General features: G+C 41.8%; 1 protein-coding gene across 1 annotated transcript in view; it reads left to right on the top strand.

The window, feature by feature from the left end:
• The first annotated feature begins 423 nt into the window (after positions 1 to 423).
• Positions 424 to 23,758, top strand: part of LOC129826510 (5-hydroxytryptamine receptor 7-like) — a 93,242-nt gene continuing 69,907 nt past the window's right edge. Inside the window, exon 1 of the mRNA XM_055887319.1 lies at positions 424 to 1,320. Coding sequence (XP_055743294.1) covers positions 860 to 1,320 — 461 coding nt within the window. The 5' untranslated portion in view covers positions 424 to 859. The remainder of the gene's footprint in view (positions 1,321 to 23,758) is intronic.

The raw sequence follows: 23,758 nt of genomic DNA on the forward strand, positions 1-23,758 counted from the left end.
GCTGGTTCAGGCCCCACCAATGAGTACCCTTTATTTACTATACCAAGTAAAACAGTATGTCCAAAACATCTGGGAAAAAATGTGATTACAAATAACAGAAAGCAGTCATTTTACCTGGTTTATGTTTAATAATGTGAAATTAAGAATTGTGGGCATTTATAGCCCATAAATCTAAATTGACAATAGTATTAGGCTAATACAGCAATGTCCTCAATTTGAACCAGTATACTATACTGTCTGTCCTCAATTTAGATTTCCGATTATGTGAAGAATGATCCGTTTCGTTCATTGTTTAAATCCTGTTGTCCCTCCTGACCACCCACCACCCCCTCATAATCGCCGTATAGCTTTTAGTACATGAGAAATCACATTTTTGATACTATTCAAGTAACTTGCGTCGTAGCCTGTGTTTGTGAACTCATTTTCTGGTGTGAGCGTTCGCAGACGGAGCTAAACCACTCGTGAGGAAATTCACATCTGTCAGCGAAGCGAAACTAACCACACGGGGAAACAAGCGCGTCGTGAAAGCAACTTAAAAAATTGCTTAACATTTCAAGTGATTTGTGACGTTTTAGGGATTTTTCTCTGAAGATAACGCGGTGCTGTCCATGGAATGCATTATTGTTTTTCGACACTTATTTTTGGAGAGGTGCGAATCACTATTTTGGGCAGGTGAAAGCTCTGACTGTGCATGGCTTTGATGAGTGGGCTTATGTTTCTCAGTACTGGCTGTCTTTTTATATAAGAAAATAGCTACTGGATCCAAGACCAGAGACATGCTAATCAAGTATGCGCTTAACTGGAGTAGCCTACACTGGCGAGGTGTCCCTTGGATCACCGCCGGGATTACGTTGTCGTAATGTTCAATACTTCGGACGTCGATCACACTTTCAATAAGAGAGAGGATGTTTCCGAAGTTATCAATGGCACTCTGGAGCTTGTCTACAACGTCACCGCTGATCCTACAGTCATGTGGAACGATACGTGCGGGGAGACACTACTTGATTTCGGCAGTGGAGAGAAGATAATTATCGGAGTGATGTTGGCTATCATCACAGCGGTCACTGTGATGGGAAACACACTGGTTGTCATAGCGGTTTGCGTGGTGAAAAAACTAAGACAACCATCAAACTATCTTCTTGTGTCTCTGGCCGTGGCAGATCTCTCCGTGGCAGTAGTTGTAATGCCGTTTGTTATAGTGACCGACCTAACTGGGGGCAAGTGGCTTTTTGGGGAGGTGTTTTGCAACATCTTCATTGGTATGGATGTAATGTGCTGCACAGCCTCCATCATGACCCTATGCGTGATCAGCGTTGACAGGTGAGTTAGTTAAACTCTAACAGTGGAATACAATCTAGGGTGAGCATTGGTAAAGTGAGACACTCAAGCTTTGTAATGGATATCTTTAAATGTGTACAATAACATAACCAACAATCAATGCCTGTGTTAGTGAGGAAGTATGTCAGGATAACAAATGGGTTCAATGGGAGTGACGTCATCGTGGTGGGCGTGGCATCCAATGTAATGACACGTGTCTCTAGACTAGAGACATAATGGTAAGTAAAATTACATAGGGTTCTGAGGTAAAATGTTATGGTTATCTAGAACTAGGAAAGGATATTCAGTGTCTCATTAAAACATATTTTGTAATGGGATGTCCTTTTTACTCACAATAATTTTGCTACACTCTAAATAACATCTGCGAACCATGTGTATGTGACCAATACGATTTCATTTGATTTAACGTAAACTCGTACATCGCCTTGGTCTGTACAATTGCCCTTATTTTAGCGCCCCAAAAACGTAATACTTCCAGATCAACTGTAATGTCAATACCATTGTAAAGCACAATTTCTCCCCTTTCCAACAGAATCAATTACATGACCTAAACACTGCCCGTTTCTGCATAATTCAAGTAGGCAATGAGCCCCGTCGGGTCTTTTTAAAAATGGCGGGTGGGGAAGCGAAACTAATGCGTGATATTGAGAAGGAGAGATGTCGTGTTGGGAAAATTGCTTTTTTTCACTCGATCTGTCCAACTTATCACCTTATCGCCTCTAAAATGTAAATAAAACACTATAAAGAGTGTATATAATGTGTGATTACACACCTATTTGAAGGTTTGTGTCGAATTTGAATCGGGTTTTTAGGGCGGTGCTAAAGTGATCTTAGAAGTAAACAGCGGCTTTGAGAATGATGATCGCATGCAATGATTTTACATTTTTACATTTTAGTCATTTAGCAGATGCTCTCATCCAGAGCGACTTACAGTAGAGTGCATACATTTTATTACATTTTACATACTGAGACAAGGATATCCCTACCGGCCAAACCCACCCTAACCCGGACGACGCTATGCCAATTGTGCGTCGCCCCACGGACCTCCCAGTTGCGGCCGGCTGCGACAGAGCCTGGGCGTGAACCCAGAGACTCTGGTGGCGCAGCTAGCACTGCGATGCAGTGCCCTAGACCACTGCGCCACCCGGGAGGTCAAGATGATGACGCAAAAAATGACTAGGTTACCCCCCCTTACCCCTGTCACTGTCGCTACAGTCCCATTAGTTTTCTTTGTAGCCTCGTTTGAATGTTGCGGTTGTGCACATTTGTACGGAATGGGGTGAGTTTACGTTACTTCTCATCTTTTTAGAATATAGACATTTTGGCGGTGTCGGAGTATGACAATTTAACTACTGTCAAACTGGGACACTCCTAGGCCATTTTAATGCAATAAAATATTTTTGGGGATTATGAAATACATGTTTTCTTAACAGAAATCCATTTTCTAAATCAGATGAAATTTTGGATTTAATTTTCCTTGCTAGCAGAAGATAGCATAGCTGCATTTTACTTAGAAAGATATTACCTCAACAACATAAAAAATCCTAGCTAGCTATATTCATAACCATGCAGGTATATGATGACAAAAAAAACTTTTATTTTGCTGTATTTGACTCTGATGACAATAAAAGTAATTGAAATTGTTGAGGGGTGAGGTCTTTCTGGTTTCATTCTACAAAAAAAGGGGGCGGCAGGGTAGCCTAGTGGTTAGAGCGTTGGGCTAGTAACCGAAAGGTTGCAAGTTCGAATCCCTGAGCTGACAAGGTACAAATCTGTCATTCTGCCCCTGAACAAGGCAGTTAACCCACTGTTCCTAGGCCATCATTGAAAATAAGAATTTGTTCTTAACTGACTTGCCTAGTCAAATAAAGGTAAAATAATGTCCACTAGAGTATATTGTTGAGCTGATAGGCCTTGATAAAGTTTATTTTATTTATAGGCTTTACAATTACATATAGGCTACTTCATATAATTATAATCAAGTATAATGAATATAATAATATGAATAATAGCGTAATAACAATAAATTATAATTCTTAATTTTCCACAAAAATATCTAAAGAATGCGTATGAATAATTTATCATTAAAATATTGAAATCTCTAACTCATCCTTCTTTACAATGAAGAATGAAGTGTTGACAATCAAGGTGTCCCAATTTGCCAGTATCAACAAAAAATGTGGTCTCAGGACAGTATGTTTGAAAAAGAGTCATCCATCCATTTCTCTTTTTTCTTTTTCTTCTTTCTTTTTCTTAGTTTTTAAGCTATTTGGAATGGTATCATGTTGGGGGTTGAGACAATGGGATGATTCTGTAAGGTGTTCCAGAAAGCACATTTTCATAAAGTGTCCCACTTTACCAATACTCACCCTATAACAAGGAAGGAAGTATCTAATGTATAGGCTATTAGGTGACATTAGTCTGGGGTTGGGCTGATTTTTATGATTAAATCGAATATCGCGATATTTGACATTGAAGATGTATCATGAAGTGTAAGACGGTATATCAATAAGACTATGTGCAAGACTATTTGAACTTTACAAATAAACTATAGAGTTTTTTCAGTTAGACTGTATCAACATGTTAAACATTAAGTATACATTAATAAACTAAGCCAAAATAAACATGATTATTTAATGAGAATAGCTAGGTTTCCATCCAGTTGCCAACAGATTTTCATGCCAATATTCTAAAATCTGCTAAAAACAATATGTTCATTTTCCCACCAGAGGTGTTTCCATCAAATTGGCTTGTGGATAAAATACTGTGTGTAGTGCACATAAACTTTTGGAGTTAAATTCCCATGTACAGAGAAAAAGAAAGTTAAATGGGTTTCCATAGCATTTTCAACTCTACTGATGGTTTAGAATTTTGGCTATTTAGCAAATGTGCCTACTCTGGTCTTGGCACGTGCTCTCTAACCAACAGCTTGCAGATACAGTGCGACTAGGCTACAGTACATACATAATGAGATTATTATGGACAAATACTTGGCAGCCAAGTATCGATCATCATGTCATCAGAATAAGACCCTATTTTTATTGGAAAGGAGCATCAAGCTCATCACCATGGACTTTAACCACCCTGTGAAGTTCATCATCATTTATTAAATTTGTAGCCTAATAAACTGAAGCCTATGCTTTCCAGAGTCCTAGTGCGAGGACCTCAAAATATAATTGCGTGACTTCAAGTTTACTTTGATATGATGGTTATTATATCAATATTTGCTCATAAAAGGCTTTTCCACCGCCATTTTACTGACACAAAAGGTGCCCACCTTGTCTAGCGTATTTTGTTTTGTCGACATTTGGAACGTTTATGACAAATGTGCTTTTTTTTCTCGACATGTACTTTACTCTCATGAAAAGTTTGGATGGAAGCCTGGTTAGTGTGACTATAATATTGTAAATAAGCACAAAAATTGCACAGTCTGGAATGATTTAGTCATTAACAGAGCAAAACGTTTATATCGGATATCGAAATATCTTGAGTAGCATATCATAGAAGAGGTCTCCCCAAATATCACATAACCCTACATTAGTCAAAACATTTATAGCGCCAAATGACACACAGTAAGCCGGATGTGAATTGGTTCGCTTGAGGTTGTCCAGCAGAAAGAACATGAGCTTGCCAACAATAACACTTCCCACTGGGCAAAAACTGGTTGAATCAACGTTGTTTCCACATCATTTCAACAACAAAAAAGCTATGTGATGTTATCTAGTCATCAAAGTATGGGAATTTTGTATTTTTTGCACCCAACTTTTAAGCTAAATCCAATGACGGTGGATTTTTTGTTGTTGTTGAATTCACGTTAGTTGACAACTCAAACAAATGTAAATCAAATCTAGACGTTGAACTGACATCTGTGCCCAGTGTTTTTTGTTTAATTTTTCCAGTTAGCAATAATCTAATTATTGATTCAGAGCCCCTTGTGAGTGGATCAAACAATTAAGGGTTGGTCGCTAGATTTGTTTCTTACATGCCAATGTAAAATGTGAAAGTTATGTTTAGTCACTGCAAAGAGAGTTTGACTGTGAATAACCAGCTAACAATTGTAGATAGGCCTCCCGGGTGGCGCAGTTAGCACTGCGATGCAGTGCCCTAGACCACTGCGCCACCCGGGAGGTGGCGCCGTGGTCTAGGGCACTGCATCGCAGTGCTAGCTGCGCCACCAGAGTCTCTGGGTTCGCGCCCAGGCTCTGTCGCAGCCGGCCGCGACCGGGAGGTCCGTGGGGCGACGCACAATTGGGCTAGCGTCGTCTGGGTTAGGGTGGGTTTGGCCGGTGGGGATATCCTTGTCTCATCGCGCTCCAGCGACTCCTGTGGCGGGCCGGGCGCAGGGCGCGCTAACCAAGGGGGACAGGTACACGGTGTTTCCTCCGACACATTGGTGCGGCTGGCTTCCGGGTTGGAGGCGCGCTGTGTTAAAGAAGCAGTGCGGCTAGGTTGGGTTGTGCTTCGGAGGACGCATGGCTTTCGACCTTCGTCTCTCCCGAGCCCGTACGGGAGTTGTAGCGATGAGACAAGATAGTAATTACTAGCGATTGGATACCACGAAAAATTGGGGAGAAAAGGGGATAAAATTTATAATAAAAAAAATAAAAAATAAAAAACAATTGTAGATAGACCGTTTTTTTATGTTACCAGTAATGTTCCCCTGACGTTTGAGTGTCCAGGTTTCCTAAGTTAGGCAAACATTCTACGTATGTCAGTAAGAACATCAGAAGAACCTATTTAGCATGTTTTGGCATTAGTGTTAGAACATTCCCTTGATGTCAAACAGAACATACCCAGAACATGGTTACCAATGTTGGAAGATTATTATAGTAAACTGAAAATAAACTAAAAACGAATCATGAAAAAACTATAATAATTTAAGAAACCAATTAGAAAAATGTGAACCTTAGTGAAACTATCTTTGACTCCCAAACAAACTAAAAAACCCATAATAAATTATGTTTAGTTTTAGGTAGTTATTTTTCAAAACTTGGGGCAAAAATTAAATGGGGTTTTCAAGCAGTTCTTTCCAATGGGGTTTTCAGGCATCTGAATCTGGCAGGTACATGCTGCCAGGAGATGGCGATGTTTCAAATAGGCCTAGTTTGTGCATCACTAATCTCTGTCGACAGACTGATTGCCTCATACAATGTACCAATGTTCCTGCATACATGTCTGTAGAAGTTCCTGCATCAGATGGGACAGAGAGGTGGTGTCGGAAATGGGATGCGTGTCACCGGTGACGTCACAGCCACATCTTCTTATTTTCCTAGTGTAAACATACTCGCCGTACACAAAATAGTAGTTAGCTAGGAAATGGAGCATGCAGAGGTTATTTTTAATGAATGCCTTTCGTAACTATTTAGTTTGCATCATCTACCTTCACTAAAACCACTGCAAAAGTTTTGCCTGCAAACTTTGGTTTCAAATTGTGATGTCCTGGTAGAGTTCAAAGGGGTTGACTAACCTCCAGACGAGCTTCAATGCCATACAACTCTCCTTCCGTGGCCTCCAACTGCTCTTAAATGCAAGTAAAACTAAATGCATGCTATTCATTCAATTACTGCCCGCACCGGCCCGCCCGTCCAGCATCACTACTCTGGACGGCTCTGACTTAGAGTACGTGGACAACTACAAATATCTAGGTGTCTGGTTAGACTGTAAACTCTCCTTCCAGACTCACATTAAGCATCTACAATCCAAAATTAAATATAGAATCGGCTTCCTATATCGCAACAAAGCACCCTTCACTCATGCTGCCAAACATACCCTCGTAAAGCTGACCATCCTACCGATCCTCGACTTCGGCGATGTCATCTATAAAATAGCCTCCAACACTCTACTCAACAAATTTGATGCAGTCTATCAGAGTGCCATCCGTTTTGTCACCAAAGCCCCATATACTACCCACCACTGCGACCTGTACGCTCTCGTTGGTTGGCCCTCGCTTCATACTCGTCGCCAAACCCACTGGCTAGAGGTTATCTACAAGTGTCTGCTAGGTAAAGCCCCACCTTATCTCAGCTCACTGATCACCATAGCAGCACCCACTCGTAGCACGCGCTACAGTAGGTATATCTCACTGATCACGCCCAAAGCCAATTCCTCCTTTGGTCGCCTTTCCTTCCAGTTCTCTGCTGCCAATGATTGGAACGAACTGCAAAAATCATTGAAGCTGGAGTCTTATCTCCCTCACTAGCTTTACGAACCAGCTGTCAGAGCAGCTCACAGATCACTGCACCTGTACATAGCCCATCTGTAAACAGCCCATCTATCTACCTCATCCCCATACTGTATTTATTTATTTCTTGCTCCTTTGCACCCCAGTATCTCTACTTGCACATTCATCTTCTGCACATCTACCATTCCAGCGTTTATTTGCTATATTGTAATTACTTCGCCACCATGGCCTATTTATTGCCTTAACTCCCTTATCTTACCCCTTTTGTCTTCTGTATTATTGACTGTTTTGTTGATTCCATGTGTAACTCTGTGTTGTTGAATGTGGCGAATTGCTATGCTTTATCTTGGCCAGGTCGCAGTTGCAAATGAGAAAGTGTTCTCAACTTGCCTACCTGGTTAAATAAAGGTGAAATAAATAAAGGATTGTCTGTCTGAAGCGGACCCTCCCCGGAATTTTTTCCCCCTTTCGAAATGTCCAAGAGAATCCGACATCCTCCCCAGACCTAGTGCTGCTGTTGCCTAGGTTTGAGATTTATGGGACTAGTGCATCACTATCATTAACTAACACATGTGCTATGACTTCGTTTTTTCCTCTCTGTTTGTCAGGTAAAAGTACTTGATTCTTACATGTATTACTAAAGTTGAAAAGCATTTCATTCATTTAAACATGGAGAAAGAGTTAACTTCCATCATATTTCTTGCACCAGTCTAGGTACTAATCCTTTTAAATCCAAGTCACATTGAGATTGACTTTATAATTTAAAGCTAGAGTCCTTAATCGAAACAATAACAAAGCGAACACCCAGTCTCTGTTTTGGTAAAAAGCTGAGGGATGCATGGGCCTGGAGAAATGTAACCACTCTAAAATTCATAGACAGAGCTACAGTGGGGAGAACAAGTATTTGAAACACTGCCGATTTTGCAGGTTTTCCAACTTACAAAGCATGTAGAGGTCTGTCATTTGTATCATAGGTACACTTCAACTGTGAGAGACGGAATCTAAAACAAAAATCCAGAAAATCACATTGTATGATTTTTAAGTAATTAATTTGCATTTTATTGCATGACATAAGTATTTGATACATCAGAAAAGCAGAACTTAATATTTGGTACAGAAACCTTTGTTTGCAATTACAGAGATCAAATGTTTCCTGTAGTTCTTGACCAGGTTTGCACACACTGCAGCAGGGATTTTGGCCCACTCCTCCATACAGACCTTCTCCAGATCCTTCAGGTTTCGGGGCTGTCGCTGGGCAATACGGACTTTCAGCTCCCTCCAAAGATTTTCTATTGGGTTCAGGTCTGGAGACTGGCTAGGCCACTCCAGGACGTTGAGATGCTTCTTACGGAGCCACTCCTTAGTTGCCCTGGCTGTGTGTTTCGAGTCGTTGTCATGCTGGAAGACCCAGCCACGACCCATCTTCAATGCTCTTACTGAGGGTAAGGAGGTTGTTGGCCAAGATCTCGCGATATGGCCCCATCCATCCTCCCCTCAATACGGTGCAGTCGACCTGTCCCCTTTGCAGAAAAGCATCCCCAAAGAATGATGTTTCCACCTCCATGCTTCACGGTTGGGATGGTGTCTTGGGGTTGTACTCATCCTTCTTCTTCCTCCAAACACGGCAAGTGGAGTTTAGACCAAAAAGCTCTATTTTTGTCTCATCAGACCACATGACCTTCTCCCATTCCTCCTCTGGATCATCCAGATGGTCATTGGCAAACTTCAGACGGGCCTGGACATGCGCTGGTTTGAGCAGGGGGACCTTGCGTGCGCTGCAGGATTTTAATCCATGACGGCGTAGTGTGTTACTAATGGTTTTCTTTGAGACTGTGGTCCCAGCTCTCTTCAGGTCATTGACCAGGTCCTGCCGTGTAGTTCTGGGCTGAACCCTCACCTTCCTCATGATCATTGATGCCCCACGAGGTGAGATCTTGCATGGAGACCCAGACCGAGGGTGATTAACCGTCATCTTGAATTTCTTCCATTTTCTAATAATTGCGCCAACAGTTGTTGCCTTCTCACCAAGCTGCTTACCTATTGTCCTGTAGCCCATCCCAGCCTTGTGCAGGTGTACAATTTTATCCCTGATGTCCTTACACAGCTCTCTGGTCTTGGCCATTGTGGAGAGGTTGGAGTCTGTTTGAATGAGTGTGTGGACAGGTGTCTTTTATACAGGTAACGAGTTCAAACAGGTGCAGTTAATACAGGTAATGAGTGGAGAACAGGAGGGCTTCTTAAAGAAAAACTAACAGGTCTGTGGGAGCCGGAATTCTTACTGGTTGGTAGGTGATCAAATACTTATGTCATGCAATAAAATGCAAATTAATTACTTAAAAATCATACAATGTCATTTTCTGGATTTTTGTTTTAGATTCCATCTTTCACAGTTGAAGTGTACCTATGATACAAATTACAGACCTCTACATGCCTTGTAAGTAGGAAACACTGCCGATTTTGCAGGTTATCAAATACTTGTTCTCCCCACTGTATGTCTGAAAGGGCTGACCAGGCATCCTTGATATCAAAAGTATAATTTTAACCATGTTTTGAGGCAATAGTGTGTGTTTATATTACATTGTTTACATTACATTGTTTAGAAACAAGCTTATATTATTTGAAGTTCTGATGTTGAACACATTTTTATTGAACCTTTATTTAACTAGGCAAGTCAGTTAAGAATAAATTCTTATTTACAATGATGGCCTACACCAGGTAAACCCGGACGACGCTGAGCCAATTGTGCGCCTCCCTATGGGACTCACAATCACGGCCGGTTGTGATACAGCCTGGATTCGAACCAGGGTGTCTGTAGTGACGCCTCAAGCACTGAGATGCAGTGCCTAACATGCTGACCAGACCGGACACGTCGCGTGCGCGAGCGCCGCAAAATAAATGTAGAAATCCATGTTATTCAATTATTGCACCCACACTGCTGACGCGCGCCAACGAGCATCTGCGACGCCAAGGGCTAAAATAGAAGTCGTTCCTATTTCTGACGCAGATCGCGCTGACAGTCATCTTCTCATTGGTTTATAGAAGCAGGTACCCACGTGCCATCTCCTCATTGGTTATACCCACGTGGGTGATTGAAAGACGAATTTTGTTGTCGTTGTAATACAATGATAGTTTAGTTGCAATCACCATATAAGTTCAACGATGAAAAAGCCTGGAAGGAGGAGAGATGACTAGAAACGATTCGGATGACCGTTTTATGTGTGGATTAATTGTCGGAGTAGAGGACCTTGTGCATTTCAGGTAAAATAACAACTCAATGTTTATATCCCAGGACAAATTAGCTAGCAACAGCAAGATATCTAAATTGGACAAATTAGCTAGCAAGTGCAAGCTAACTAGCTAAATTGCCATACATGTTTAATGCTTTTCGACCTGTCCCCAAATGAATGTAATTGGTTCAGAGTTTGTTTTGATATTTTAACCTGCGTGTCGTAATCGCGTCTGGTGTGGGGGGACAAAATAAATGTATGCACGATAGCGCACGATGGCGCACGCGCTCAGCCGTTTTGGCTTCCGTGTTAGACCGTTGCGCCACTCAGGAGCCCAAGTAAGCTCATGAAGCATTTATAAGTTGTGTTTTTCAAGAATAAATCCAGTATATATCCCTCAAACTTAACTCTGGACTTCGAATCCAGTTCCACTGCACTCTTCCATTGTTCCCCTCTAATCAGGGACTGATTTAGACCTGGGTGCAATTAATTATCAGGTAGAACCGAAAACCAGCAGGCTCCGGACCTGTTAGGACAAAAGTATTAATATAATTGATTTATAAGTCCAAAAATGGATGTAGCAACTAAGGATTCTAGCTTTAAAGGCCCAATGCAGATGTTTTTATCAATATCAAATAATTTCTGCATAGTAATTAAGTACCGTACTGTAAATAAGAATTTGTTCTTAACTGAAATAAATTTGTTCTTAACCTGCTGATAAAGGTTAAATAAATCAAATGAAAAACAGATTTCCATTCAAATGGTCAAAAATAGCTTTTTAGCCCCCCCCAAAAATTCACAGGCAAGAATTTTTCTAGGACTGTCTTGGAGTGGTCTTAGTGAGGAGGGGGAAACTGAAAACTAGCTTTTATTGGCAGAGAGGTTTGGAACTCTCTTTTTTATTGGTCTATTGACCAATTTGCCACATGGTGATGTCCCCATGGACAGCCGAAACTCCCGCCCATGCAAACCTGCTGATTAGAAAGTCCTGTGTATGTTGTATTCTTAGCCAGCAACTATCAGGAAATAACACTGATCACATTTTTCAAACTTTTACAGTGTTAGTTTCATCAGCTGTTCTACAATATGATACAAAACACATAAAAAAACGGAATTTTGACAGCACTGGGCTTTTAACCTAACCTATGACCTGACCCATCAATTTATGTATTACTGCCCAACAGTGGCAAGAAGTGACATCCCCAGAAACACAACTATAGGCCTACAACATATCTCCTAGCCTCCAACACAGTCTATTTGGCCGCGCCAACGTTCTTCTCATCTTTGTCCACTAAGACTTGTCCCCGAGGACCTTTTGTAGGCCTCTTTTCACTATAATATTTCTCCTCTAACTTTAATTTTACTTAAATTAAAAAGGCTTACATGTTGCCAATCAACAGTAGCCTAGGCCAAGTCTCCTTTCACTCGCTCTGTTTCTCTCCTCAGCAGCAGGCACACTTGACGTGAGCAGCCAGAACCAGTTTCAGCTGTACCTTTTATTGTGCTGCAATTGGCTAACACCGATAACAAGCTCCCGCTTGAGTCCCGGGTTGGATCTCGGAATTTCGGGTCTGTTCGACCCGTGAAGACCTCTAGCCCTACCTCCAACGCATAGGCTGATTTCTGTCCCTAACACTAAAACTGATACTAAATAATATAAAAATGAAATTGACAAAAACATTTCTAACTAAATTTGAATAAAACGAGTAAATCAAGTCTGAAATCTAACTGAAACTAAACTGAATTTCAAATGAGAGTCGAAAAAAACCTAATATTAATAATCTTAGAATGTTGTAAGAACGTTCATGTGTCCAGTTTTCTGAGGGTTAGGAGAATATTCCATCAACATCACACCAAACATACACAGAACATGGTTGCCATGTTCTCAGAATATAAGATATTAATGTTATAGACATGTTTCATTGTAACGTTGTAAGAACATTACTCTGTCCAAGGATGTTTAATACATAGGACATTCTGCAATGGTCTTCAAAGATTTTTTTTATGTTTCGGGGACGTCCCTAAAGACGTTTTTAGGACGTCACCGTCCCAGAGAAACTTTCATTACACATCACCCCTTGATACTACTGCTGAGTTCATCGAGACTCTGATTGGTGAATCACTGATCCATGTTGAAAGCTCTTTGTCTGTTGGAAAGGTTTGGGACACCCACACACAGTGTTTTCAAATAATAATCAATGATGAGAGAATAGTGAGATTAGCTGGCGTAGCAGGTAGATCGGAATGCCGTAAACCAGGTTTAATAATAATTCCCGTATAAATTAACAATGTAACCATGTATGTCTTTTATTTTATTATTATTATTTTTTTTTTTCTCGGCGTGAGGGTAGGTAACAACATCTCCACCCCGCTGATCCTCAACACTGGGGCCCCACAAGGGTGCGTTCTGAGCCCTCTCCTGTACTCCCTGTTCACCCACGACTGCGTGGCCATGCACGCCTCCAACTCAATCATCAAGTTTGCGGACGACACTACAGTGGTAGGCTTGATTACCAACAACGACGAGACGGCCTACAGGGAGGAGGTGAGGGCCCTCGGAGTGTGGTGTCAGGAAAATAACCTCACACTCAACGTCAACAAAACAAAGGAGATGATTGTGGACTTCAGGAAACAGCAGAGGGAGCTCCCCCCTATCCACATCGACGGGTCAGTAGTGGAGAAGGTGGAAAGTTTTAAGTTCCTCGGTGTACACATCACGGACAAACTGAATTGGTCCACCCACACAGACAGCGTTGTGAAGAAGGCGCAGCAGCGCCTCTTCAACCTCAGGAGGCTGAAGAAATTCGGCTTGTCACCAAAAGCACTCACAAACTTCTACAGATGCACAATCGAGAGCATCCTGTCGGGCTGTATCACCGCCTGGTACGGCAACTGCTCCGCACACAACCGTAAGGCTCTCCAGAGGGTAGTGAGGTCGGCAGAACGCATCACCCGGGGCAAACTACCTGCCCTCCAGGACACCTACACCACCCGATGTCACAGGAAGGCCATAAAGATCATCAAGGACAACAACCACCCAAGCCACTACCTGTTCACCCCGCTATCATCCAGAAGGCGAGGTCAGTACAGGTGCATCCAAGCAGGGACCGAGAGACTGAAAAACAGCTTCTATCTCAAGGCCATCAGACTGTTAAACAGCCACCACTAACATTTAGCGGCCGCTGCCAACAAACTGACTCAGCTCCAGCCACCTTAAAAAATGGGAATTGATGGAAATTATGTAAAAATGTACCACCAGCCACTTTAAACAATGCCACCTAATATAATGTTTACATACCCTACATTACACATCTCTTATGTATATGTATATACTGTACTCTATATCATCTACTGCATCTTGCCATCTTTATGTAATACATGTACCACTAGCCACTTTAAACTATGCCACTTTATGTTTACATACCCTACAGTACTCATCTCATAGGTATATACCTGCAGGTATCTACTGCACCTTGCCTATGCCGTCTGTACCATCACTCATTCATATATCTTTATGTACATATTAGTAGTTGCGGAATTGTTAGGTTAGATTACTTGTTGTTATTACTGCATTGTCGGAACCAGAAACACAAGCATTTCGCTACACTCGCATTAACATCTGCTAACCATGTGTATGTGACTAATAAATTTGATTTGATTTGATTTAGATTTTTGTCTGTCACCACTATTTTATGCAAGTAAAGTCGTACCCGTATGAAGAAAAAAAATCACGACAGCTGTGATGGAAACAGGAAGTATGGGTGTCCCTGATCTTGCCAACAGACACATAATGAATGGATTAGCTATGAATGGATCAGCTGCCATTCTGTATAGAAAGAAACAGCTAAATTGATATTTTCAATGTCTTTGTTCAGCCACGACTCAGAGAAACAGAATATTACTGTTCTTCAGATCACATTGATAGGATAGTCTCAAAGTGAGCTTGTCCAGTTTATTCTCCAGTGAATGGACGTTCACCAACAGAACAGGGGTTCAAGGTGGTTCATCCACTCACCGATGTTGTCTTGTCAGATATCCTGCATGCTGTTCTCTGTAATGCCCCCTCTTCCTTCTTAGAGTGTTGGGGATTTCGGCCTTCTCCGGGATGAGTAATATGTCATTCATCTCCGACTCATTGATCTAGAAATGCTCATCCAAATCGAGGTTAGTGGCCACTGTTCTAATGTCCAGACGCTCTTTTCGGTCATAGGAAATGATGGCATAAACATGTAAACATTTTTTTTTTGTCTGTGCAAAAACAACACACAAAATTGCACAATTGGTCATGATCCCGTAAAACGGCTGATATTCCATTAAGGCCATTTCATATCATTTTTTGGGACCATCAGGCAACGTCCTAAATATGCGTGTCCCCGGATCAAGCTGAGAACTAGACAAAAACCTCCAGGAGACCATGATAGAACATTCTGTTTTAAACGTCATTGGACACAGGCATGTTCTTGCAACATACCCATGAAACTTGTCTAGAACATTAACATCTTATATTCTGAGAACATGGCAACCATGTTTGGCGTATGTTTGGCGTGACGTTGATGGACTATTCATCTAACCCTCAAACTGGACACATGAATGTTCTTGCAACATTCCCATGAAATGTGTCTAACATTAATATTGAAAATTCTGAGAACATGGTAACCACGTTCTGGGTAAGTCTTTTTGACATTAAGGGAATGATATCTTGGAAACAGTCATTGCACATCACTGGAACAGTCATATGAAAACATTAGGTGACCTAATGAGAATCTTAAACTCTTAAGGGAATGTTCTCTGAAGTTGTGGGAATGTTTGTTGTTAGCTGGGTATGAATGCATAAATTATTATGATTCTGCAAGTCGTGCAAATGACACGTTTACACGCCAGTGGTTTCTGGAAAAACAAGCATTTCAGATGTTGGGTTCCTGTGGGAATTTTTTTATTTAACCTTTATTTTGACAGGGAGTCATGCTGAGACCAAGGTCTCTTTTACAGATCAGCCCCTTTCACACATCAATACACATCAATATACACTATAAACATCAATATACTCATCAAGGTTCACATCAATACACAAAAAGCAAAACATACTCAAAGAAAACCAACACATTCTTCAGTAATGATCTGCCTTGTGAATTGCCCTAGAGGCACCAATTCATCCAATTTTAGAGAGCCTTGGAGATTATTCCACAAGTAGGGGGGCGGGGGTACGAACTGTTCTCATACGTCTGTCTATATGTGAAGAATGAAGTAAGGTACGGCAGAAGTTTATGCAGGCGGGCTTTCTTAACAAAAAGAATGCAATACATCGATCTACAATACTTCAGAGGGCCAGCTTACTTTCTGATACAAAACGCAGTGATGTGTACAGAACCACCTAGCGTAGTGTGCTATGATAAACTGTCCAGTGGCTTCAATACAGTGGCAGCTGTATTCATATAGCCAATATCACCATAGTCTATAACCTGTACGAATGTCGACTGAATTATTTTGTTTTTTGCTATTTAATGAAAGGCATGAACTATTCCTATAATTAAAGCCATTTTAATTATTATTCTCTTTGTAAAAGATAGCTTTTCGTCAATCCAGATGCCAAGATATTTATAAGCATGGACACGATCAATGAGGGCACCATCCAATGTACTTATGCATTAATCATCATTTATGTGATTTGGAGAATAACATATACAGTAGTTAGGGTTGCAAAATTCCAGGAATGTTTAATAAATTCCCGGGTTTTCCAGAAATCCATGTTGAAGGGTTCCGGATTTCCTGCTTATTCTCTCCTGATTCCGATAATCCTTCAACTGGGAATTTGGGAAAACCAGGGAATATATTAAAGGTTCCTGGTCCATACCAATTGCAGACAATATTCTTTACCAATAAAGAGTGGTCAACAGTATTGAAAGCCTTTGACAAGTCAACAAAGAGGGTCGCACAGTGCTTCCTCCTATCCATACAATTTACCACATCATTTAACACCAAGGTTGCAGCAGAGATGGTGCTATGACCAGGCTTGAAACTAGACTGGTGAACGCCTAGAATACATCTCGTATACAAGAAGTATCTAAGCTGACAGTTGATTAATGACTCTAAAAATGTTGCTAGGCAAGACAATTTTGAGAAGGCACATTTTTGGGGGGTTGGAGTGGTCACTACCTTTTGTGGAGAGGGAGTACATGGGCCGCCTTCCAATCCCTGGGGATAGCACCTGAGATAATCATAAGATTAAAAACATTTGTCAATGTCTCCGGAATCAGGGGAGCAGAAAGCTGCAGCAAGAAAAGGTTGTACTTCCGTCCTGTCAATTGATCTTCCCATTAGAAAATAAATGAGCAGACAAAACATTTTATTTATTAATATTTTTTATTAATGTATAGTCATTTTATTTGGTTATCCATTCACACCAGAACATGGATACAAGCATGCATAATTACGCATGTTGGTTAATGCATTGTGTATTCTATGGATTATGTATAGTGTTTGTGTTATTTGTCCACATAAGCTACAATGCCTTCAGAAAGTATTCACACCCCTCGACTTTTTCCACATTTTATTGTTACATCTTGAATTAAAAATTGATTATATAGAGATTTTTTTTGTCGCTGGCCTACACACAATACCCCATATTGTCAAAGTGGAATGATGTTTTTAGAAATTGTACAAATACATTAAAAAGTAATCAGACTCCCAATCACGGCCAGTTGTGATACAGCCTGGAATCAAACCAGGGTCTGTAGTGACGCGCCTCTAGCACTGAGATGCAGTGTCTTAGACCGCTGTGCCACTCAGGAGCCCTATTGCATGGACTCTGTGTGCAAAAATGGTGTTTAATATTATTTTGGAATGACTACGCCATTCAAATACAATTCTGTAAGGTACCTCAAGTCGAGCAGTGAGAAAATGGAGGATGGATCAACAACATTGTAGTTACTGAACAATATTAATCTAATTGACAGAGGGAAAAGAAGGAAGCCTGTACAGAAGATTCCATACATCATTTATTTATTTACCTTTGCATGATGAATTAACGAGGCACTAGGCACTAAAGTAATATTGCAAAAAATGTGGCAAAGTGATTTACTTTTTGTAATGAATATTATGTTATGTTTGGGGCAAATGCAATACAAGACACTACTGAGTACCACTCTCCATATTTTCAAGCATAGTGGTGGCTGCATCATGTTATGGGTATGCTTGTAATCGTTAAAAACTGGGACTTTTTTCAGGATAAAAAAGAAACGGAATGGAGCTAAGCACAGGCAAAATCCTAGAGGAAAACCTGGTGCAGTCTGCTTCCTAACAGACACTGGGAGATGGAGTTGTTTACCCAGAAGACCGTGAATGTTCCCATGTGGCCGAGTTACAGTTTTGACTTAAATCGGCTTGTAAATCTACGGCAAGGCTTGAAAATGGTTGTCGAGCAATGATCAACAACCAATTTGACAGAGCTTGAAGAATTTTCAAAAGAATAATGGCTAAATATTGTACAATCCAGGTGTGCAAAGCTCTTAGAGACTTACCCAGAAAGATTGACAGCTGTAATCGCTGTCAAAGGTGATTTTTAACATGTATTGACTTGGGGTTGAATGTTATCAAGATACTGTGTCAGTCAAAAGTTTGGACACACCTACTCATTCAGGGGTTTTAATTTATTTTTACTATTTTCTACATTGTAGAATAATAGTTAACACATCAAAACTATAAAATAACACATAGAATCATGTAGTTACCAAAAAGTGTTAAACAAATATTTGAGATTCTTCAAAGTAGCAACCCTTTGCCTTGATGGCATCTTTGCACATTCTTGGCAATATCTCAACCAGCTTCACCTGAAATACTTTTCCAACAGTCTTGAAGGAGTTCCCACATATGCTGAGCACTTTTTGACTGCTTTTCCTTCAATCTGCAGTCAAACTCATCCCAAACCATCTCAATTGGGTTGAGGTCGGGTGACTATGGAGGCCAGGTCATCTGATGCAGCATTCCATCACTCTCCTTCTTGGTCAGATATCCCTTACACAGTCTGGAGGTGTGTTGGGTCATGGTCCTGTTGAAAAACAAATGATAGTCCCACTAAGCGCAAACCAGATGGGATGGCGTATCGCTGCAGAATTCTGTGGTAGCCATGCTGGTTAAGTGAGTCTTGAATTCTAAATAAATCACTGACAGTGTCACCAGCAAAGCACCCCTACACCATCACACCTCCTCCTCCATGCTCCACGGTGGGAACCACACATGCGGAGATCATCCGTTCACCTAATCTGTGTCTCACAAAGACACAAGAATCAAAAATTTGGACTCATCAGACCAAAGGAGAGATTTACACTGGTCTAATGTCCATTGCTCGTGTTTCTTGGCCCAAGTAAGTCTCTTCTTCTTATTGGTGTCCTTTTTAGAAGTGTTTTCTTTGCAGCAATTCGACCATGAAGGTCGGATTCACACAGTCTCCTCTGAACTGTTGATGTATTCTGTTACTTGAACTCTGAAACATTTATTTGGGCTGCAATTTCTGAGGCTGGTAACTCTAATGAATTTATCCCCTGCAGCAGAGGTAACTCTGCGTCTACCATTCCTGTGGTGATCCTCATGAGAGCCAGTTTCATCATAACGCTTAAGAAACTTTCAAAGGTCTTGAAAGTTGGTCTTTTACCAAATAGGGATATCTTCTGTATACCCCCCCACCTTGAGACAACACAGCTGATTGGCTCAAATGCATTAAGAAGTAAAGAAATTCCACAAATGAGCTTTTTAAGAAGGCACAACTGTTAATTGAAATGCATTCCAGGTGACTACCTCGTGAAGCTGGTTGAGAGAATGCCAAGAGTGTGCAAAGCTGTCATCAAGGCAAAGGGTGGCTATTTGAAGAATCTCAAATATGAGAAAAAAGAAGAAACCTGCACACTGCTCTTTAATAAGCTTTACTTATCGGCCTCACGGCCTTCGTCAAAGCTTTTGTGAGTTTAAATTGGCACCCTTATGTAGACAGCCCCACTCACATTAGTTCCCCGCATCGAATGGGATTGGAGTTAAGGGACAACAAATAAGTGCAACTAAATATAACTGTGCATTTCATAAATAGTAGAATAAAGTGTACATAAAACGTATTAAACACCTCTGTAAAACCACGATGAGGACATCGACCTACCAAGCAAGTGTTCATATATCATTGGATACAGGGCAAGAAAAACGTCAGAGTAATCTGAAATGGGGGCATAATTCATATTCACATTTACAAAACATTTTTTATTTATTTATTTTCACCTTTATCTAACCAGGTAGGCCAGTTGAGAACAAGTTCTCATTTACAACTGCGACCTGGCCAAGATAAGCAAAGCAGTGAGACACAAACAACAACAGAGTTACACAAGGAATAAACAAACGTATAGTCAATAACACAATAGAACAAGTCTATATACAGTGTGTGCAAATGGCGTGAGGAGATAAGGCAATAAGTAGGCCATAGTAGCAAAGTAATTACAATTTAGCAAATTAGCACTGGAGTGATAGATGTGCAGATGATGATGTGCAAGTAGAAATACTGGTGTGCAAAAAAGTAAATAAAAACAAATATGGAGATGAGGTAGGTAGATAGGATGGGCTATTTACAGATGGGCCGTGTACAGCTGCAGCGATCGGTAAGCTGCTCAGATAGCTGATGCTTAAAGTTAGTGAGGGAGATATGAGTCTCCAGCTTCAGTGATTTTTTTGCAATTTGTTCCAGTCATTGGCAGCAGAGAACTGGAAGGAGAGGTGGTCAAAGGAGGTATTGGCTTTGGGGATGACCAGTGAGATATACCTGCTGGAGCGCGTGCTACGGGTGGGTGTTATCGTGACCAGTGAGCTGAGATAAGGCGGAGCTTTACCTAGCAAAGACTAATAGATGACCTGGAGCCAGTGGGTCTGGCGACGAATATGTAGCGAGGACCAGCCGACGAGAGCATACAGGTCGCAGTGGTGGGTAGTATATGGGGCTTTGGTGACAACGCATGGCGCTGTGATAGACTGCATCCAGTTTGCTGAGTAGAGTGTTGGAGGCTATTTTGTAAATGACATCGCCGAAGTCGAGGATCGGTAGGATAGTCAGTTTTACGAGGGTATGTTTGGCAGTGTGAGTGAAGGAGGCTTTGTTGCGAAATAGGAAGCTGATTCTAGATTTAATTTTGGATTGGAGATTTTTAATATGAGTCTGGAAGGAGAGTTTAGTCTAGCCAGAAACTTAGGTATTTGTAGTTGTCCACATATTCTAAGTCAGAACCGTCCAGAGTAGTGATGGTGGGCGGGTGCGGACAGCGTTCGGTTGAAAAGCATGCATATAGTTTTACTGGTGTTTAAGTACAGTTGGTGGCCACAGAAGGACTGTTGTATGGAATTGAAGCTCGTTTAGAGGTTTGTTAACACGGTGTCCAAAGAAGGGCCAGATGTATACAGAATGGTGTCGTCTGCGTGGAGGTGGATCAGGGAATCACCCGCAGCAAAAGCGACATCGTTGATATATACAGAGAAAATAGTCGGCCTGAGAATTGAACCCTGTGGTACCCCCATAGAGACTACCAGAGGTCCGGACAACAGGCCCTCCGATTTGACTCACTGAACTCTGTCGGAGAAGTAGTTGGTGAACCAGGCGAGGCAGTCATTTGAGAAACCAAGGCTGGTGAGTCTGCCGATAAGATTACGATGATTGACAGTCGAAAGCCTTGACCAGGTCGATGAAGACGGCTGCACAGTGCTGTCTTTTACAGACTGGTAATAGGGGTTGTAACAATGGTGGTGGATAATTTTTGAAAGAGAGAGTCCAGATTGTCTAGCCCAGATGATTTGTACGGGTCCAGGTTTTGCAGCTCTTTCAGAACATCCTCTATCTGGATTTGGGTGAAGGAGATGCTGGGGAGGTATGGGCAAGTAGCTGCGGGGGGTGCAGAGCTGTTGGCCGGGGTAGGGGTAGCCAGGAGGAAAGCAAGGCCAGCCGTAGAGAAATGCTTATTTAAATTCTCGATTATTGTGGATTTATCGGTGGTGACAGTGTTTCCTAGCCTCAGTGCAGTGGGCAGCTGGGAGGAGGTGCTCTTATTCTCGATGGACTTTAGTGTCCCAAAACCTTTTGGAGTTAGAGCTACAGGATGCAAATTTCTGTTTGAAAAGCTAGCCTTTGCTTTCCTAACTGACTGCATGTGTTGGTTCCTGACTTTCCTGAATAGTTGCATATCGCGGTGACTATTCAATGCTAGTGCAGTCTGCCACAGGATGTTTTTGTGCTGGTCGAGGGCAATCAGGTCTGGAGTGAATCAAGGGCTATATCTGTTCTTAGTTTTTCATTTTTTGAAAGAGGCATGCTTATTTAAGATGGTGAGTAAAGACCTTTTAAAGAACGACCAGGTATCCTCTACTGACGGGATGAGGTCAATATCTTTCCAGGATACCCGGGCCAGGTCGATTTAGAAAAGCCTGGTCGCGGAAGTGTTTTAGGGAGCGTTTGACAGTGATGAGGGCTGGTCGTTTGACCGCAGACCCATAGCGGATGCAGGTAATGAGACCGTGATCGCTGAGATGCTGATTGAAAACAGCAAAGGTGTATTTGGAGGGCAAGTTGGTCAGGATAATGTCTGAGGATGCCCATGTATACGGATTTTGGGTTGTACCTGGTGGGTTCCTTAATAATTTGTGTGAGATTGAGGGCATCTGGCTTAGATTGTAGGACTGCCGGGGTGTTAAGCATATCCCAGTTTAGGTCACCTAACAGAACGAACTCTGAAGATAGATGGGGGGCAATCAATTCACAAATGGTGTCCAGGGCACAGCTGGGATCTGAGGGGGGTCTATAACAGGCGGCAACAGTGAGAGACTTATTTCTGGAGAGATACATTTTTAAAATTAGAAGCTCGAACTGTTTGTACAGAGACCTAGAAAGTATGACAGAACTTTGCAGGCTATCTCTGCAGTAGATTGCAACTCCTCCCCCTTTGGCAGTTCTATCTTGCTGGAAATTCTTGTAGTTTGGGATGGAAATCTGAGAATTTTTGGTGACCTTCCTAAGCCAGGATTCAGACACGGCAAGGACATCAGGGTTGACGGAGTGTGCTAAAGCAGTGAGTAAAACTAATTTAGGGAATAGGCTTCTGATGTTAACATGCATGAAAACAAGGCTTTTATGGTTACAGAAGTCAACAAATGGGAGCGCCTGGGGACAAGCAGGGCCTGGGTTAACCTCCAAATCACCCGAGGAACAGAGGAGGAGTATGATAAGGGTACGGCTAAAGGCTATGAGAACTGGTCGTCTAGTGCTTCGGGAACAGAGAATAAAAGGAGCAGATTTCTGGGCGTGGTAGAATAGATTCAGGGCATAATGTACAGACAGGGTAGGGTGCGGCTACAGTGGAGGTAAACCTAGGCATTGAGTGATAAGAGGTTGCATCTCTTGACGCACCAGCCATGCTGGGTGAGGTCACCGCATCATGTGTGGGTGCTGGGACAAAAGAGGCATCCGAGGCATGTTGAGTGGGACTAGGGGCTCCGCAGTGAACTAAAACAATAACTATCCTAAACAACAGTATACAAGGCATATTGACATTGGAGAGAGATATAAAGCAAATCACAGGTGTTGATTGGGAGAGCTAGCTAAGACAACAACGAGTAAGACAATAACAGCTAATCAGCTAAGACAACAACAACAGGTAAAATGGCAATGAATGGGCAGAGAGGGTCAGTTGACTACACACAGGGCCTGAGTTCCAAGCTGGGGCTGAACAGATCAACAAAACAATTAACAGTCCAGCAGGCATTAGCTATGTAGCCAAGTGATCATAGGGTCCAATGAACAGCAATAGATCAAACAGGGAAGTCACTAGGTAGTCGTTACTACGCTAGCAAGCGGGAGACACAACGTTTTAAAAAAAAGTTAGCATGCCGGGGCTAGTAGAAGCGTCTGCCCCGACGTCCGGCAAAGGCCGGTTGAGGGTACAACTGATGGAATTACGTTGGCAGACCAGTCGTGATGGAACGGCGGGGCTCCGTGTCGACA

Source organism: Salvelinus fontinalis, chromosome 28, assembly GCF_029448725.1.
Source record: "Salvelinus fontinalis isolate EN_2023a chromosome 28, ASM2944872v1, whole genome shotgun sequence".
In the NCBI taxonomy this organism is placed as follows: domain Eukaryota; kingdom Metazoa; phylum Chordata; class Actinopteri; order Salmoniformes; family Salmonidae; genus Salvelinus; species Salvelinus fontinalis.